Genomic DNA, 20226 nt, shown 5'->3' with positions numbered 1-20226 from the left:
GTCAAAGCTTTGCTGAAGTCAAGATATATGATGTCCCCAGCATTCCCACAGTCCACAAGGGAGGTTACCCAATCAAAAAATGAGATCAAATTAGTCTGTCAGGATTTGTTCCTGACAAATCCATGTTGGCTTCTAATAATCACTGCATTGATTTCAAGGTGCTTATAGACTGACTTCTTTATAACCTGTTACAAAATTTTCCCAGGGATGGATGTCAGACTGACTAGTCTGTAGTCCCCAGGTTCCTCCTTTTTGCCCTTTTTGAATATAGGGGCAACATTAGCCCTCCTCCAGTCATCCGGCAGCTCACCCGTCTTCCATGATTTCGCAAAGATGACTGAGGCAAAGTAGGAATTGAGCACTTCAGCCTTTTCTTTGTCATCTGTTATCAATTTGCCATCCTCATTAAGCAGTTGAACCACCATTTCTTTCCTCTGTCTTTTACTACTCACATATCTGAAGAAAGGCTTTTTATTGCTTTTAGCATCCCTTGCTAATCTCAGCTCATTCTCAGCTTTAGCCTTCCTGACACCATTTCAGCGCTTCTGTGCTACCTGTCTGTACTCTTCTTTTGTAGCCTGGCCTTCCTTCCACTTCCTATATGTATCCTTTTTCGTATTCAGGTCATCTCTAAGCTTTTTGTGGAGCCACATTGGTTTCTTCTGTTGTCTTCTTTCTTTTTCCCTTGTTGGAATTGTTTGTAATTGTGCCTTTAAAATTTCCTTTTTTAAATACTCCCACCCATCTTGTACTCCTTTTCTCATTAGGCTCACTTGCCATGAGACCTTACTTATCATAGTTCTGAGTTTATTAAAATCAGCTTTCCTAAAATCCAGAGTACGTGTATTAAGTCTGGCTTTGTTCCTACATTGTTGTGGACACTATTTTGGGGCACTATTGGAGCTGTGTAATATTAAAATCAGCTCTCCTAAAATCCAGAGTACGTGTATTACACGTGTACGTGTTGTTCTCTGTATTGAGGTGTATGGGCCTTCATCCATTGTTGTCTCAAAGTTTATGTCGCCCGCCCACATAAGGTTCAGTTTAAAGCCCTCCTGATCAAGTTCTTCATGCTGTGGCCAAACACATTCTTTCCAGACCTTGTGAGGTGCAACCCATCCCTTGCCAGCAGTCCATCTTCCAAGTAGCGTAGCCCATGGTCCCAGAATCCAAAACTCTCACTTCGGCACCACCTTCGTAGCCAGTCGTTCATCCGGAGTATTTTTCTTTCCCCTTCTAATCCTCTTCCAAGAACTGGGAGGATGGATGAGAAAACTACCTGGCCCCCAGGTAGTTCTTCAGTTTCCTTCCCAGAACTTCAAAGTCTGACATGATTTCTTCATAGCTCCACTTGGCAACATAATTTGTTCACACATGGATTATTATTATTATTATTATTATTATTATTATTATTATTATTATTATTATTATTATTATTTATTACATTTATATACCGCCCATAGCCGAAGCTCTCTGGATGAGAAGAAAAGGGTATGTGTCCGTGGGCTTTATGATCTTCAGTAACCCTTCAGTCACATTTCTAATCTGTGCTCCAGGGAGACAGCATACCTGGCGAGTCCATGGGTCTTCACGACATACTTGGGCTTCAATCCCACACAGCAGGGAGTCTCCCACAACAACTACTCTTCTCTTCTTCTTGGTCGACCGAACTTCTGCTTCTTGTTCACTGTTGCATGGTGTCTCCAGTAATTCTTCCTCTTCAGACTGTCCCCCAGTCTCAGCCTCCAGTAGCTGAAAGCAGTTACTTAACTCTAATGCTTCCACGCAGAATGCCTTCTAGTTCTTCTAACTGTCACTCTTTTCCAGGGAATTTCCTATTCATTGGCTTTCCTCACTTCAGCATACTCCACTTTCGCTTCAGCTTGCTGTTGCTCTTCAATCTCTTGTGCTTCTTGTTGTTGCAGTTCCACTGTTCTGTCTAAGAACTCCTCAACTTCTCTTAATCCTTGGAGGGTGGATACTTGCCACTCAAGTCCTCTCACTTTTTCTTGCAGTTGTTGCAGGTGTACACCATGTCACTCTCCGGCAGGAACACAAACACTGCACACACTTTGCAGGTCACCACCGCTAGAGACTCCTTTCTGTCCATATTATCTATTTCTGTTTTTCCCCCCTTTCTGATTATAGTGGAATTGCCTGTGCTTTGTCCTGTCCTCTCTGAAGGTGCACAACTATATGAGTATGTCTTAAGAGAAGAAAAATAATTTTTTTGTTTTGTTTTGTTAGAGACCTCCCGCTTGACCTCCCCTGCTGAACTCCCCATCAAACTTCTGTTAGCTCTCCCTGTTCGCTTGCTCTGATCGCTCACTCTCTGAGAGCTGGCTTCCTTTTCTAGTTTCTAATTCAGCTGGGCCAGCTGCTCTTCTCTGCTTCTGCCCTTCTTGGAGTCAGGAAGCCGAATGAGCTCACTGGGTGGCCGACAACAATCAGCAATCAGTCCACTTCCCCTTCAGGCCCTGCTGCAACTCTCACCACACACCCTTTGACTCAGCACTCAGGAGCACATGGCAAGCACACAACCTCTTTGAATTGGCAGCCTCCTGGATTTACTTGAGGCCTCTCTCCTCCTTGCCTTGGTCTCCTCTTCCCCTACACTCTCCCTGTCAAACTCCTGTTAGCTCACCCTGTTAGCTTGCTCTGATCGCTCTCTCTCTGGGAGCTGGCTTCCTTTACTAGCTTCTAGTTCAGCTGGGCTAGCTGCTCTTCTCTGCTTCTGCTCTTCATTGAGTCAGGAAGCCGAATCAGTTGCTGGGGAACATGGGTGAGAGGGTGCTGTTGCACCATGTCTTGCTTTGTTGGCCCCTGGCCACTGTGTGAACAGAGTGCTGGACTAGATCCAGCATCAGGGCACTTCTGTTGTTCTTATGTTCTTATAGCTGATCATGTTGTTTACAACTCTGCCCTAAATCAGAAATGTATGCATCGATATTAAGAAAGACTGATATTAGCTAAAGAAGAAGAGGTGGTGCTTGTTTAATATTTCTTATGGTATAGGACCAACATGGTAAAAATTGTTTATACTGAAATTTCAGACAGCTTCTGACAGTGTTCACAAATAGCTGTCAATTAGCTCCCCTGATCCATCATCACTTGCCTTTAGTTTTCATTCTGTTTAATGGTGGTTCATTTTCTATGCCCCTCTTTGCTAGATGTGTTAAATCCACAGGGGAAAAAACACCTCAATGGGCACTTATCAAACGTTATATATCCCTGTTGTTAGAACTGAAATGTCCCTTGCTGCCTCCAAGGAAAAGGAGCAATATGGGATAAGATCAGAATTGCTGTGCCCTTTAGCAATACACTGCTATCAAATGTGGCAGATTTAGGATGTGCAGCACTTCCAAGCACAGATTTAGGATGTGCCTGGAAGAATTAAAAAACTGCTAATGGAAATGTTAGTACAGAGGGTGCTTTGCAGGCAAAGGCATTTCATCCCTCATTGTGAATTTACACCAGGCCTGTCCCAGGTTTTCAGCTAAAGGAAGAAATAAAAACATAGAATGGACAAGGCTTATACAACATTACCCTTCTTTACTGTTATGCTATACCATGAATTCCAAAAAAATTGTTTTGCTCTTTGCTAAATATGGAAGTGGAAGATCTGCATCATCACTTCTTTTGACAAAAGTGTGTGTGTGTGTGTATATACTAATAAAATTAAAAGCCCCAGCCCAGCCCCAATGTTGATTTTTATGAAAGTACATGCCGTAATTTATGGTACACAAAATTAAACGACAAAGCATATTGTTTTAACACTTAAATGGTGATGGTAACAATGTATGTGTGTTTGACTTATCTTGAAGCAATCTAAATGGGGGAGACCCCCCCCAGATGTTCATCTCTCCCTCCTCCTCTGTACTTGACAAGACCCAAATGAAAGTTTCAGATCAGTATATGGTCTCCTGGCTGTGTGGGAATGGAAAAGTATAAGCATCAGCTTTCTTGATATATTTTCCTGATGAACAGATAATGGCGGGTGAATAAATAGAAAGGTGTTTCACGCATACTGGACCACAAGGATCACAAATACATTGGTTGCAACATTATAGCATTTAGTGCATATTAGGATACAGTCTCCTAGCCTTATAACTGCTAGTTTTCCTGATCAAGTTATCTGGATATAACATACAGGCTAAACAAAGACGGAGACTCCGTGTGTGTGTGTGTGTGTGTGTGTGTGTTCAGAGCTTGCACATTTATGCAAACGCAGATGGAAAATACTTGTGTGTGCACAGCCCTCTCCTCCCAAAGAGGCCGTGTGTAAAAGGCAGGGTTTACGTTAATCAGTTCTTAACAATTCCACATACAAGCTTATTGAAATTAATTTGCATAACGATAATCCGCATGTGGCAGAGTTTGCGTTATTTAAAACGGTGTTATATTTCAGTATTTAGCCTGGCTTCACCACTGCTTTAGCAGTGGATCCTGATGGAGTGTAATTCAGCTAATGAGGTGGCTTTTTAGCTGAGCAAACTGACAGGCCCTGTATCTGCAGAGGCAGCTTGAAGCCGTGCCCAACCTCTCAGCTTCCCAAGAGGCTTTTCAAAATTCAATAAATAACATCTGTAGGCGATGTTGGGTGCAGACCTAGCAGAGTGCGTCATAACACTGAGCTGGCAGAACAAAGAAACCATGACGACTGCCAAGTTTCTATGGCAACGGCAAGGAGGTTTGGAGAGTATAATAGCACATCAATCACTGTCCAAAAGAACTTCATTATCAGCAAGGGGGGAAAAACCCCTTTAGAATCTGTTTAGCGTGCAGCGTAGGTTAACTCACCTCAAAGCCTTGCTCTCTAGCAAAAGTGGCAGCTTCCTGAAATAATAATAAAAAGGAACAGTTAATTATAAAGTGCTAGATAATAAAGAAATAACACATTTTTAAGCTCATTCAGGCAGTCTTCTTTTACATAATCATCTCAATATGCCCACATATTTTATTTTCTCAGTATTTTAACACCTAATTTAACTTAAATTTAAACTTTGCTGTTTTAATCTCATATTTTAGCCTATATTAATTTTTGCTGTGTGGTTTTATTCTGGTTGTGCTTTTTATATTGTATTTTGTAATTGTGTTTTAAATTTGTTGGTTGTTTTTATGCTCTTCATGGTTTTAATTTTTGTGAACCGCCCAGAGAGCTTCAGCTATTGGGCGGTATAAAAATGTAATAAATAAATAAATACAGTTGTTCAGTTACTTGCACTGAAAAGGCTGCTTCTTCCCCTGACAAGATAGCAATGAAGTATCAACACACTTCATGAATGAAGGAAGCAAAATGCATGATTTCCTCCCCACTGGCAAAGTTACTTTGGACTAATGGCCTTTAACAGAAAAGGGTATGGTTAACCACAGGACTTATCACTACTAGTCATTCCTGCAACACATCCCAAAGGACATAGCAGTGGGGCTGCTATGAAAACGGCACCTACACATCTCTCCTCAACAAAGTTTGGGGTCAGTGACCCTGTGTTCACATCATCACGTTGTGAGTTTCACTCACCACACCACTGGAGGGTGAATTATCATGTGATAAAAACGCAAGCCAGGGTAAACTATCCTTAAGATTGCAAGGAAGATGGGGGAGAAAACATGGGAGATGCCAGTCCAGTATAACATGTAACATGTCGTTTCAGTGTTAATTGAACAGGAATTTGAACTCCAGTTTCCTCAAAGGTCTGTCTACTGCACCACACTATTTCACCACACAATTTGGTTCTAGGGATCATGGCTTTACATTTTATTCTTAATCAACAACCATCATGGTGCCTTTCAAGGATTAACCTGATGCTTAAATTAAGATATTTTAAAGCTCTTTGCCATTGATTTAACATTCCGAGTACATGCTAATTTAAATAAAACACACCCAATCATTAGTAGCAGAATCAGGAGAATCCCTTAAAATATTCTGATGTCTTAATCACAGCTTTAGGCAATTGAACTCTCCTTTCCTCAAGGAACTCAAGTAGCTCTGGAGAATTAGAACTTATTTCTTAGTGATATTAAACATTAATGGCTCCAATCAAACTTAGTGTTTTTAAATAGAGGCATAGATTGGATGGTGATAATAGCTAATCTATTCTACTATGAAGAAATCGCTGAAGATAACCTGCATCTATTGTTTATAATGAAATGATAAAAACATAACATTTAAAAGATAAAACAAGTAAACAATATATGCAATAGTTACACACTTGTTTCTATACATGGAATCTTATTTCTTATAAAGCTTTTAGTACTCTCCAGAGTATCATAATTATTTCCCTAATCACATATTAATTAATAATAGAAAATAATATTTGACAAATCTCCCAGTCACTTTTGCAGTTAGTTTACAATTATCCATTCATTTCAATGGGAATTGTGGAGGAGAATTTTCTGGTGGATTTTGCTCCAAATAATTTAAGGAAGCATTTAATGTGGACACATTTCTAAGGCACTGGAGAAAAGACATATTGTTGGACATTTCAAGAATCTGAAGTGGGAACAAATGATTATTGAAGCAGGAAAATGAAGCTAATAAAGCCTGATAAGCTGAAAAAGCACACTTCCTCGGGCTGATGCTGGAAAAGCAGAAGGCTGCCCAGGTTAGCCTGAGCTAAGGTTGACAGGAAAACTGAATCACAGTCTTAAGAACTCGGTGCTGGTAAGGTAAGGCACATTGACAATTTACTTACAAAAGTTTTTTTCCCTCTCCTACAGCCCCGTTGTCAATGGCATTTGCTAGCCCAGCTGTCAAAGCAAAGTGTAAGGTTCAAAGGTATCATGCAGTGTATTCTTAGAACAGCATGCAATTAACAAAGCCCAGGCCTACATGGCGTGGCGGGAAGGAGCCTGAAAGCCTCCACTATAAAGTAATGCACTTACAATGAACTACAATAAAACCCAGAAGGCCTTAGGTGGGACTGGGACACAGACAATGCCAAAAAGAAAACAGCCCTCTCCACACCCACACCCCCGCCTCCCGAAAGAATAATGGGAGCCATAAGTTCACAGAAAAAAGGAACATGAACCAAAGAATACCACATATTTGAACCAGATGACTTTTTAACTTCATTTTTTAGTCATGCAATTGAAATAGGAAGTTAGAGATCTATCTGGGGGGGGGGGGGGCATTAAAAAGCCTTGGTGCAAAAAGACATTAACATCTGTGTTAAACTATTATTTGCCCATGAAGCCTGGATACTACATTTTCTTACATCTGTGAAGGGAAAGCTATTTCCAGCTCAAGTACTTTATTTGAAAGATGGACTTCACTGTCCTGTGGTGCTGCTTCAGGGTTACTTCAAGGGCAAAAACAGATGTCAGCCAATCCTGGCTCCATCCCATGTGAATCTATAAGATATTCAGATTGATAAATATTGGTTTTTTTTGCACTGAAACTTTACATTTGTAGGTGTACATTTACAATGCAATGTGCAAAGAGGCCCTCAGTTGCTGTGGTGCAAACAAAAATCTCTGGTGCTGTAGTGGTGATCCAGCTTCCTCCTTTCTTAATAGAAGACTAGAAGAAGAGCCCCTGGTGAATCAAATCAAAGGTCCATCTAGCCCAGCACCCTACTTCCCAGAGTAGTCGATCAGGTGAAATCCATGAGTAGGACATCATGAAGGAAGCCCGCCCTCTCCCATGGTTGCAGCCGGTTTTCAGTGACATTCTGCCTCTGAACCTGGAGGTTGCCCAATGCCCATACCTATGAATTCTAGCAGCCATTGGTAGACTTACACTCCATGAATTTGACAACAACTTCTTCGGAATACTGGAACAACTGTGACAGTGGTTATTATTGCAACCACAAAGGTGGAAGGTCCTGTCACAGTTCTGGAGCAAGGAGCCAATGTTTCCCTTCTGAGGAATGAGGCACTCTGCTATTGAGGAGAACATGAGGGTGGACATTGAAATCTTTTCTCCTGTTCTGCAACCCACTGGACATTCATCATGCACTGATCCTCCGTTTACACAAGCTATATTTTATCTGTAATGGGGTCTCCAGTCTAAGCAAAGAATGAAGGGATCCTGGGCTTCCCCCGACGTCAAAAAAATGAGATTGGTAATTATCAAAGAAAGACCAAAATCACTGCAATTATGTGCCTTTAAGAAGCGTTCTAACTGCCTTACATTACGGAACGTAAGAAACCCTAAATAGCTAACATCTTTCACTTTCCTTCACTGACAATACTTCTTTCTTTACATTTCCCTCCTTTGCGCTCTCCTCAAACTCATACCGACCGTGCGCCATACATTCGTTCTCTCATTCCGGTTTCTGTGACTGTTTCCGAGGTGCTTCAGAGACGTGAACAGAACTTCCCCCTCCCACCCTGTTGCAGGGCATTATGTCAATAACGGTAAGATCCGTCTCTCTGCCAGACAGTTTCTCTTGCCACCACTCCTGAAGACCATTCCCCCACCCCCTCAGAAGACCGTTCTTGGCTGCCACAGAAGACGGGCTTATATTAATTGGTGCATTTGCTGCATCCCCATCAGAGTTCCTATCCCTTCTTTTTCTTGCAGCTGCATTCAGCACTTTTAGGCAATAAACTCACTGAGCAGAAATCATGTTTGTTTCCTATCTGTGACAGCACCCCAGTTCAGGAATGGCACTTTACGTGAGATACTTCGATGGCTGTTGCTAATAGTGATATTAGGCCAGACTCAAATAGCGAAAAAGCTCAAAATAAAAGAACACCTTTCAGTGTTCTGATTTGCAATAAATGCAAGATAATGAAACAAGCAGTTGCCATCTGTGCTCCCCACCACCACCCCCAGAGGCAATTCATACCGGGCTTCACCTATGTAATAAAGTGGGTAGGTTAAAATCTAGCATTAGAGAGGCAGAAACATATGGCCACTGGTAGGGTAACAACAGACAGTGCAGGTGATAATAAGGATGATAATCTCTATATTAAACACTTTCCATTTTATATCTGACATCAGGAATCACAAAGGAGATGGGATTAAGGAAATAAACAATCTTCACAGAAACTTTATGATTCCCAGGGGAATTGCAGCATTTTCATTTGAGTACAACATGCGGCAAAAGCAAAAAAAACCCAACAGAACAGAATTTTATTAGGTAGATCAATTTTAACAGTATTTTTCCCTTCATCTTTGATTAACTTTCCCTATGATTCAGTCATTTATCTTGCATGATAATAGTTTTAGCAGGCAGTTTTAGCTCACTGCTTCCATCCCACTGCTTTTGTGAACTGGATTTCAATAGAAGACTTCCACATCGCTGCCTTTTCCTAAAGTCCCTATTCTTTTCACCACTTCAAATTGAAACACTGGTTTAATGCAGCACCCAACAGCAAAAATGTAACTAGTTAGCAATAATGAACATTAAAATGCACTGCAAAGTTTTAAAAAAGCATGTCCAAACAGAACATGGAAATTCACACTGCATGGAAACAGTGTTGAACTGTTGAACTGCATTCTGTCATTTAAGTTAACTCTCATCCCCTCTTTTCAGCACAACACCAACTATTTATATCAGAAACAGGAGATAAACAAAAGAGATAGCGATAAAAAGGTAACTAGCATTATATCAGGACCTTCTGGCTGGCTTAACTCCTGTTCTGTATCATTTACAGAATGATAACTAACATGCCTGTTAGTTTCTGGGCACAATTCAAGGTGCTCATTTTGGCTTTAAAGTCCTAAATAGTTCATAGAATCATAGAATAGTAGAGTTGGAAGGGGCCTATAAGGTCATCGAGTCCAACCCCCTGCTCCGTGCAGGATCCACCCTAAAGCATAGCTGACAGATGGCTGTCCAGCTGCCTCTTGAAGGCCTCTAGTGTGGGAGAGCCCACAACCTCCCTAGATAACTGGTTCCATTGTCGTACTGCTCTAACAGTCAGGAAGGTTTTCCTGATGTCCAGCCGGAATTTGGCTTCCTGTAACTTCAGCCCATTATTCTGTGTCCTGCACTTTGGGATGATTGAGAAGAGATCCTGGCCCTCCTCTGTGTGACAACCTTTTAAGTATTTGAAGAGTGCTATCATGTCTCCCCTCAATCTTCTCTTCTCCAGGCTAAACATGAGACTAAACATGTTTCAGTCTCTCTTCATAGGGCTTTGTTTCCGGACCCCTGATCATCCTGGCTGCCCTCCTCTGAACACGCTCCAGCTTGCCTGCATCCTTCTTGAAGTATGTTGCCCAGAACTGGACACAATACTCAAGATGTGGCCAAACAAGTGCCAAATAGAGTTTTGGACCACATACAGTAACTGTATCAGCCTGCCCAAGCATTAAGATCAGAATCAGAAGCCTTACACTTTGGCTGACCCACCAGCAAGAGCCATTAGACTGGCAGGGACTAGTGATAGGACTTTCTCAATGGTGGCTCCACATCTTTGGAATTCCCTCTTCAGAGATGTGTATTGCTTCATTAGTACTGACTTAAAAAACAAAGAAACCTTGAAAACGTGTTTGTGCCAGGGCTTTATTTGGTGCTTACAAATCATTAGCTACTGCTCGTTCTCTATCTCACTTTTGTACTATTGCAAGCTGCCTTGTGAGGGCAGTGCACCCTGAAAGACAGGTTAAAAATATTAAATAAATAATAAAAATTGATTTTCATACTGTTTGCAATTTTTCTTTCATCAGGGACAATTTCCCTTTTTAGTTCGTTTGTTCTGCCTTAAAAGCACTTAGACTTTGCATGGATTTTATTGCAGCTGGCCCCTGTATTTATTAAGTGGATCTGTCTGTCTATGGTCCAGAGGGAGGTAAGTAACTAGATTACGGCTTGTTAAAATGCTCTGTGGTCCTCTTATAATTAGATGAAACCTGTTTAAGGCCATAGTCCTAAGCATTCTTGAAACAATAAGATTTGTTTCCAGGTGAACAGTAAGGACTGAGATGTCAGTCAACACAAACATCTGGGATCCAAAGCTTAGTGGAATAGTAAAGATGAACCTTAGTATGCTTTTAGTTCAAAATGTCATAAACCAGAACATTAAAAATAAAAGATTCTGATGCCAAAGAGACTCCAGATAATAATGCTTTGTGAAATCAATATCAACACTTACTTTTAAACTGGATCCAGTACATCCATATATAATTTCCAAACTGCATGAAACTTCCTAAGGGGCTATACGCTTTATGACTCCTCCCACCACAGTTTCCATGTATTTGTTATCTGGGTCAGATTCTCCAGTGCCAACCTGTTGCTTTCCAACCAGTGCAATGGGGAAGTCAGGTTGCTTACCTGTAACTGAAGTTCTTCGAGTGGTCGTCTATGCAGTCACACATATAGGCTTTGTGCCTGCGCAGAGCTCGCATTGGATACTTCCAAGCTAAAGAAAACGCTTTTGGTGGGAACCATCCCCCCAGCGCTACTGCGCATGTGCCGTGGTTCCCGCCCAAATCCCCAGTTCAATATGAGACCGACATAGCGGCCCTAAAATAACTGGGTAATAACCTCCAATAAAAAAACATCCACCGAGTGGGGAAGGAGGGTGAGTTGTGTGACTGCATAGATGACCACTCGAAGAACTTCAGTTACAGGTAAGCAACCTGACTTTCTTCTTTGTGATCTCTATGCATCACACATATGGGCGAGTAGCAAGCTGACATACCTGGTGGAGGGTCGGTGTCTCATCAAAGGACTTCCGACAAAACTGCTCTTCCGCAGGAGCAGTCACGTCTCGCTCTTACATCCAGACTGTAATGCTGGATAAATGTGGATGGTGTAGACCACGTTGCTGCTTTGCAAATGTCTTGCAGAGGAACTCCCCTGCCAAAGGCTATAGAAATAGCTGTCCCTCTGGTTGAATGGGCTTTCACTGATTGTGACAGTTCCAAGCCAGCTAACAAATAGGATAACTCAATGGTCTCTGTTATCCAGTGTGCTAACCTTAGTGAGGACACTGGATGTCCTCTCCTAGGTTGTCCATAGCATACAAAGAGCCTTTGAGACTTCCTAAAATGCTGAGTTCTAGCCTTGTAAAAAGACAGTGCTCTCCTCACGTCAAGTGTGTGCAAGGCTGATTCCAGTGGAGACCCTGGGTTCTAAAAAAACTCTGGGAGCACTATGACCTGTTTTGTGTAAAAATCTGAAGTAACCTTAGGTCAAAAGGTTATATCCATTCTTAAAACCACCTTGTCCTTATGGAAAATAAGGTACGGGGAGTCCACTCTCAAGTAACAGCAACCAGGAAGGCTACCTTCAAAGAGAGGAGCCTTAATTCGGTCGTAGCGAGTGGCTCAAATGGTTGTTTTGTTAGTGCGTGAAGCACTACGGACAAGCTCCATGTTGGGATTAAGGTTCTTATAGTAGGAGCCATATTCCTCAAACCACGGAGAAATCTCTTCATAAGAGAATGAGTGGAGAAGGGTTGACCCGTGTGGGTAAAGCAATAGGCAGAAATAGCTGCTATGTACACTCTCAGAGAAGAAAGTTGAAGGCCACTATTATGAAGATGGAGGAGATATTCCAACACGTTTAAAATTGAACTATGTACAGGATCAAAGTTATTGTCCTTTGCGAAAGAGGAAAAACAGTTCCATTTATATAAGTACGAACGTCTAGTAGACGGTTTCCTGGCTTTGTTTATTACTGCCCTTAGGGAATCAAGTAGGTCCATATCTGAAAGTACAGTAGGACACTGTCGGTATGGAGCATCGAAAGGACGGTGTAAATCCGGCGCTAAGGAGATATCCTCCAAGCCGTGAGGTGCAGCTTCTCCATCTCTGGATGTATTATGTTGCCCATTTCTCTGGTCAACAGTATCGGTATTGTAGACAGTTGTCGGTACCTGCCTCTTGATAAGAGTAGAAGCTGAGTGAACCAGGCCGGTCTGGGCCACCAAGGGGCAATTAAAATTCCATCTGAATTTTTGCCACCACTTTGGTGAGTAGCGGGATCGGTGGGAAGATGTACAGAAGTGTTCCCGTCCAGGGTATTGCAAACACATCGCCCGTGGACAATTCGCCTTTGCCTGCCCTGCTGCAAAAATTGTCGCATACAGCATTGTGTTCCATGGCAAATAGGTCTATGGTCGGATGTCCCCACCGGTGGAATATGTCCCGATGGACCTTCAGATGGAGCTCCCATTTGTGTGAGGTTTGGTAGGATCTGCTCAGAGCGTCTGTTAGATTGTTTTCCTTCCCGGCAATGTGGATTGCGGTGAGGAAGATCTGGTGCCTGATGCACCATCTCCAGATTCGCAAGGTGATGTAAATTAAGTGAAGTGATCTGGTGCCTCCCTGCTTGTTTATGTGGAAGACCACCATAGTGTTGTCCGTAGCGAACTGACCATGTTGGTCTTCCAAGATTAATGCAAACGTCTTGAAGGCATTCTCCACTGCCCTGAGCTCTAAAATGTTTATATGGTCCCTGGCATGTTCCTTTGACCATCGACCATGAGCCTGCATGGAGATGCAATGTGCACCCCATCCCTTCAGTGAGGCATCCGTCATCAACGTAACAGAAGGTGTCGATTGCCGGAAGGGCTTGCACATGCAGAGATTGGTTATATAATCCACCACACCAGAGAAAGTCGCACCTTCAGGAGCAGAGTCAGTGTCACCATCAAGGCGTCATCTCTCAGGTCGAAGGACCGCAGGAACCAGTTTTGGATCGTTCGCAGGTGGGCAAAACGGATGACAGAGGTAGTTGCATTCCATGAAACCTAGAAGTCTCTGTATTGACCTGGCCCGAAGGAGTGACGAAGACCGACTTCGGTCGTGAAGTGGGCTAACCTGCGTGCTCTGTCGAGGGGGAGGAAAGCTCTTCCCCGTACCGAGTCTATGGTAACCCCGATGAAATCCATTAGATGAGAGGGTCATAGTTTGGATTTCTCGAAGTTGACGCACAAGCCGAGGCTGGACAGAAGTTGAAGTGTGTCCACCACCTGTGTCTGAAGGTGGCGATAAGACTGTGAAACAAGAAGCCAATCGTCCAGATATGGGAATATTCGGATTCCTTTCTTGCGAAGATGGGTACACACTACCGCCATACATTTTGTGAAGACCAAGTACGCAGTTTGGGAGTCCTCCAGGACTCTGAGCTAACTGGGGAAGCCCAGGTGGCTGTGATGTCCAGGAGTGAATTCTACAGACCTTGCCTCAGTCACACCCAGACTGAACTACTGTAATGCGCTGTACGTGGGGCTGCCTTTGAAGATGGTTCAGAAACTTCAGCTGGTGCAGAATGCGGCCCCCCAAGTATTGGTGGGGGCAAGGCAAACTGACCACATAATACCTATACTACACCAGCTGCACTGGCTACCTGTGTGCTTCCTAGCCCTATTCCAAGTGCTGGCTCTAGCCAAGCTACTGGCTTGGGACCAAGCTACTTGGAGGACCACCTTCACCCATATCAGCCTACCCACACTTTAAGATCCAAAAGTGAGGCCCTTCTCACCAGCCCACCAGTGAGAGAAATAAGGTGGGTCTCCACACGGGAGAGGGCCTTCTCTGCGGTGCCCCCCCCCCGTAGGGTGACCATATTTTGGAAACCAAATTGGCCCCCAAGGGGGCGTGCCCACCAACATGTCTGGCCCCAGGGGGCATGTCCAGCATTAAGAGGGGTGCCCACCCAAACATAGCCTTGGTCACATATCTGATTTTACCACACACAATTAAGAACACGTGAGACTTTCAATGTATCTGAAATTCACTCACTCCTACTCTTGTAGTTTTTGCTGTACTTTGAAGCTTTTGCTATACTCTGTGTGATACATTCTCCCCTTCCCTCAAATATGTTTTCTGACTGTATCCTTACTCGTTGCAGGCTGCTGCTGCTGTTAATGGGGTTTGCTGCTAGCTGGCCGGCTTTTTTATTTTTAAATTTCATTTTTTAAAAAAACACGTGTGTATGATTGTCACAAGTTTCTCTGCTCTAACATTAGGGGTGGGTGTTGTGGGTGGTGGACACTACTTCACACATTCACACTTATGTACATTAGCTTCTCAAGGTTTGTGCATTGGCACCACTTCACACATCCAGACTTTGAATTCCTGTCTACTTCCTGAACAAACACGTGACTCTGAGACCCTTTTTCTAATGCCCTGCATTGCATGCCAGGTGTCTCCGGGTTGTCTGTGCAACCAAAACCTCCAGATTCAAACAATCTCCCTCCCTCCCTCTCTCTGCCAAAGTCTCCCGATGGTCCAGCTGGGCTGCACACTTGCGGCTGGGGATATTGCTTATTGCAGCTTATTACTTGGTCATGTCCGGTGACTCTTACTTTAAAAACCTCCGCCACCAGCCACCTCCACCTACTCTCCTTCCACACAACCGCTCAACTCTGATGCACTTTTAAAACACTCTGGGTGGCAAGCCAGCCTCTCAGGGCCAAACTTCTGGTGCACCTGGGTTGCCCTCTGCCTCTCGCTGCCTCATGCCAGCCAGCCAATGTTTCCAGCCTCAAACAATCCCCCACCCCTCTCTCTGCCAGTCTCCCAACAGTCCAGCCAGGCTGTGCACTTGTACCCTGTGGCCAGGGGTAGGGTGACAGCTTATAGCTTGGTTGCATCCGGTGACCCTTGGTTTTTTAAAAAAACTCCACCACCAGCCACCTCTGCCCGCACCAACACTGGACTCTGAGCTGCTCTTAAAAAGGCTGTGTGTGGCCCGCCAGCCTCTCAGGGCTCACCTACAGCCATCTCTGAGTTGTGTGTTCAGTCTAACATTGACTCTAAAAGATATGCTAGCCAGTCAAAGCTGCAAATCTATCTATTTTTCTCTGACACACACTTCAAATGTTCTGCATTGCATGCCAGCAGTGCAGACAGAGCTTAGCAAACAAGTGACGTGGAAGGGAAGGGGTAGCAAAGCAAAGCAACGACATGCCAGGTCCCAACATCCGCAGCACAGGGCATCTGCAAAGACGAGAGCCTCTCTCTTAACTGGCACCTCAATGTTGGACGTGAGAGTTTTTCTCTAAGGATGACCCTTCATCACCCATGATGTGGAACTCTGAAAAAAAGGCCTCTGGCCCATTCTGTTTTGCCCTGTGGGCTGCTTTGATTGACATCTCCTTTTCCACTTTTTGATCTGTTGACGCCTCGCCTCTGCTGAGCTCCAGATGCCCGACTGCCCACCAAATCTGCAACAGGCAAGGTGTCTTGCTCACCCAGCACTTCTTAGCTAAAAACTGGAGTTCCCCTTGCTGCCAATGGCTAACTGCTCAAGGTGCAAGACCCCAAAGAGGAAGTTTGACAACCTGAGTTTGAAGGATATGGCTCTAGTGGTTTTTTAAAACAATAATGTGAAAACCTTGAACTTTTAAAAAATCCTAAAACTAAATGGATGAACAGATCTGATTCAAGCTTGGCATAGTTAAAGTCCTCCTTAAGAGCAATCATGGTGCCAGGTTTCATCTCTTTACCTTTAAAAACGATGTGTTGTTTTTTTTAAAAAACAACTTCAATTTTTGAAAAAATCCCTAAAAATCAACAGATAGATCTGCTTCAAATTTGGCATGGCTAAAGCTCTACCTAAAAGCTATCATGGTGCCAAGTTTCAACTCTTTATCTTTAAAAATGACATAGATATAAGCATTTTTGTTAATTCCCATTAAAGTAGAGCTGCCCTTTGGCTGGGGAGAATGGGAAAAATCTGGGTTTCCCCTCAAATTTTACAATTCCCCGCCTTCCCGGGCTTGTTACCAAAAATCCTGACAAATCCAGGTTTTTCCTGTCATATGGTCACCCTAAACCCCTGTGGAACGAACTCCCATCGGTGATCCACCATGCACCATCGTTACTGGTTTTTAAGAGGGCCTTAAAACGTTTTATTTTGCTATGGCCTTCTCATAAATGAGTACTGTTTTGCTGCTAGTACCCTTGTTGTTTTATTGTTAGTTTTTACTGGAAGCTTTTATTATCTTTAACTGTTATTTTACTGTTTGTGCTTTTATAGCTTTTAATGTATGGCGGTAAGCCGCCTTGGGGGGGGGCTTCGGCCCTGAGAGGGGGCTAAGGAATGTTTTAAATACATGAATAAATGATCAGCTGACGTACCCTTTTAGTGGGCCAGGAGGGGGCTGGAGAGGCCATAGGAGGCTGCACAGCCCAATCCCTCCCTTCCCCGCCCACCCTCTCTTATCCTTCTCCAACCCAAGTTTGCAGTTGCAAGCTCATAATAAGGGAAGCTTCCCACAACCTTTGGGGATGGGGGACAGGGAAGATCCACAGTCAGAACTCCCACATACTCATAGCTCTGCCTATAGGCGCAGAGGAGGAGATCCACAGCACCACAAGGCACCCCACATGCTGTCTAAGGGCCATGGGGTTGCTCGCTTCTAAGCCTTTTAAATAATGAATAATGAATAATAATCATCTCACCATGGTGGCAAAAAGAGAAAAGCTCTTCTCTAAACTTTGAAATGAAACCCTTCCTATTATTGCCCTTCAGTAATTAGGGCTTTTTGTCCCATTGAAAAGGAAATCTGAGATTTTCAAGATTCTCCAGAATTTATTTATTTACAGAAATAAAGGGCCATGGCTTCAGTTTTTTTTTTTTTTAAAAAAAAAATCTTAATCATAATAGAGAATGAAAGAAGCTGTATTTGAGGACAAAGAAGTGTTGTTCTCTGCCCCCATTATTAGAATTTTAAATCTTATATTCAAAAAACCTTACTACACACTTTGAAGAATATTTTGAATTCATTTTAGAGGTAAAGCGATTTATTTGTTGCATTAAAGTCTAACATTTCCATGAATTTTTCATTTAGGAGTGGGAAACATGCAGACCACACACTTTTGTTTTAAAGTTAAATTGGTCCTTTTTAGCTTCTACTACTGCTGCACCACTAAAGTTTGGCAGTGCAGCCAGGCGGTGGCCCCTGGCAGGCTCTGACAGGGGAAATTAGCACCCAGGATCCTGGAATTTGCCCATCAAAGTCTTTGTTATGTCATCAATAGTTGGTGAGACTTTGGCTTAAGCCACTCACTGGTCATTTTCTGTTTGTTCATTTCCGTATTTCAAATGAGGATTTTTCTTCTTCTTTTGGAATCAAATTGCAATGTGTGTTCAGGATAGAATTCTACAGTGCAAGTTTGAAAATGGGCCCAACTCACCCATGGATTTTCAAGAGCAGGAAAACTGGAAAACATATTCATTGCAATTAATTATAAGACTTGCAAAAAAAACCCAAAAAAATCAAAGAAAAAGTTAATATGATTCAACTATGTTCTGAAACCAGGCCTACTGGATCCTAGAATTTTTAGTCCTAATTTTTATTATTCTTTTTTTATAACAAATCTTGAGTCTTTTTGCAGTCTTCCACCTTATTTAATTTTTTTCTCACTCATTAGTTTTAGATTAGGTTTAATGGTTCTTCATATTGTGCTAATTTCTTTTCAGTCTGTAGTATTTTTTATACTAATCATCTTTCATCAGTTTCCATTTCAATACTTTTCAAAGTGTGGCATCTTATGTAGAAAGCAAGGTTTCCTTTTCTTTGTGTGTTGTCTTGATTATTAAACAGACCTATTATTTGAGGATGACAGTAAACTGTATGCCAAAAGCATATGGGAGATGATGGGCTGGAGAGGAGGTTCAGGTAGTGCAATGTTTACAGTTTAGGGTTATAAAGTACAGGTCTGTAATAGGTCTTTATTAATCACAGGATTTCAAACTATTCAGAAGCACATGACTGTTGCTGCTGTTACAGATGGTTGCATTGGCATTTAGCTCTGAATGATTTCTTTTTGGCTGTGAGATTCTGGCAGGTAACTGTAATGTTGTTAAGAATTTAGGGCAGGCAAATAATGGTTAGTGGGATAAATACAATACTCCTCTAGGCTAAAGAATGATATAGAAAATATGAAAAATTTTAATTCTTTTGACACTGGGAACTTGGAGAACCAGCAGTAGTTTTTACTTCATCCTTAGATGAAGTTGGGAACGGAGCTGAAGCTGGGGCATCTGGGATGGGATAAATTGTTGAATGGTTTATGAGATAATAATGCATAAAAGTTGTTAAATATAGAGATCTTGCCGCTCAGGTGGAGCTCCGCCTCCCCCCTCCCTTAAGGTAAATAATGGCCGGAGTGGTAGACTTACGGGGATTGGGGGGTGGGAAAGAGGTGGGGGGTGGGATGGGGGTGGGGGGTTCAATAGGGTGGGAGGGAGGGAGTTGAAGGGTGGTTTAGGGATTGTGTTTTTTGTTGTATGTGTTTATGAGTTGCAGAGCACACAGGATCGGAGGGAGTATCAAAAGAGTAAATATGGATAAAAAAATTAAAGTATCAATGCTCAATGTTAAAGGTCTGGGGGCAGTCATGAAAAGGAGGAGAATAGAACAAATGTTAAATAGAGAAAGATCTGACATCATTATGTTGCAAGAAACACACCAAAATTTGATGTCGTAAATGAAATACGCACAAAATGGTCAGTTTACTATGAAAATCACTGGGGACAACAACAACAAATGGAGTGGCTATTTTGATTTAAAAAAAAAGTGGATTTATATTAAAAACTATAAAAAAGGATGATAATGGTAGATATCTTATGATAAAGGGACAAATTGAAAGTGAAGCATATACATTAGTTAACGTCTATGCCCCCAATGAGAGACATAGAGAGTTTTATATGGAATTATTTAAAGAAATAAAGGAGTTTAGGGAGGGGTATCTTATTTTAGCTGGGGATTTTAACATAGTAATGGATAATAGATTGGATAGGTCAAACCCCACTAATGCGGAAAAGAGAAATAATATTACTATATTAAATACATTAGTAAAAGAAAAAGATTATGTGGATTGTTGGCGTTTACTCAGTGGGGCAAACCCTGGCTTTTCTTACTACTCCTCAGTTCATCATACATACTCTAGGATAGATTATATATTTGTTTCAAAAGAGTTTGCAAGTAAGGTATGTAAAATGGAAACGGGGGTAATAAAGGTATAATGCCTTTGACCATGCATTGCTAAGTTTAGAGTTCACAGTTAGAGAGAATTATAAAGAAGCGTTTAGGTGGAAATTAAATACAAAACTTTTGAAGTACAATAAAGTGGTAGAAAAAATGCAAAGAGAAATGTCAGAGACTTGGGAAATTAATGAGAAGGGAGGAACGACAAGGGCAGTAGTTTGGGATACCATGAAAGCAGTAGCAAGAAGGATATGTATTAGAGAAATGTGTAATTTAAGGAGGCAACAAATAGTAGAGCAGGAACAGTTGGAGGAAGAGATTAAGAAATTGAAGAAAGATTATTGGCAATTTAAAAATAAATATAAATTAATGGAAATACAA

General features: G+C 42.3%; 1 protein-coding gene across 2 annotated transcripts in view; it reads right to left on the bottom strand.

Moving 5' to 3' along the window:
- The window catches only part of ADK (adenosine kinase), a 518244-nt gene that overhangs the window by 121556 nt on the left and 376462 nt on the right, over window positions 1-20226 (bottom strand). For both annotated transcript variants that reach the window (XM_063128876.1, XM_063128877.1), the window contains exon 8: window positions 4801-4836. In XM_063128876.1, coding sequence (XP_062984946.1) covers window positions 4801-4836 — 36 coding nt within the window. The remainder of the gene's footprint in view (window positions 1-4800; window positions 4837-20226) is intronic.

Source organism: Elgaria multicarinata, chromosome 6, assembly GCF_023053635.1.
Source record: "Elgaria multicarinata webbii isolate HBS135686 ecotype San Diego chromosome 6, rElgMul1.1.pri, whole genome shotgun sequence".
Lineage (NCBI taxonomy): Eukaryota > Metazoa > Chordata > Lepidosauria > Squamata > Anguidae > Elgaria > Elgaria multicarinata.
The sequence above is the reverse complement of the archived record's forward strand: the minus strand, read 5'-3'. Positions and strand labels throughout refer to the sequence as shown.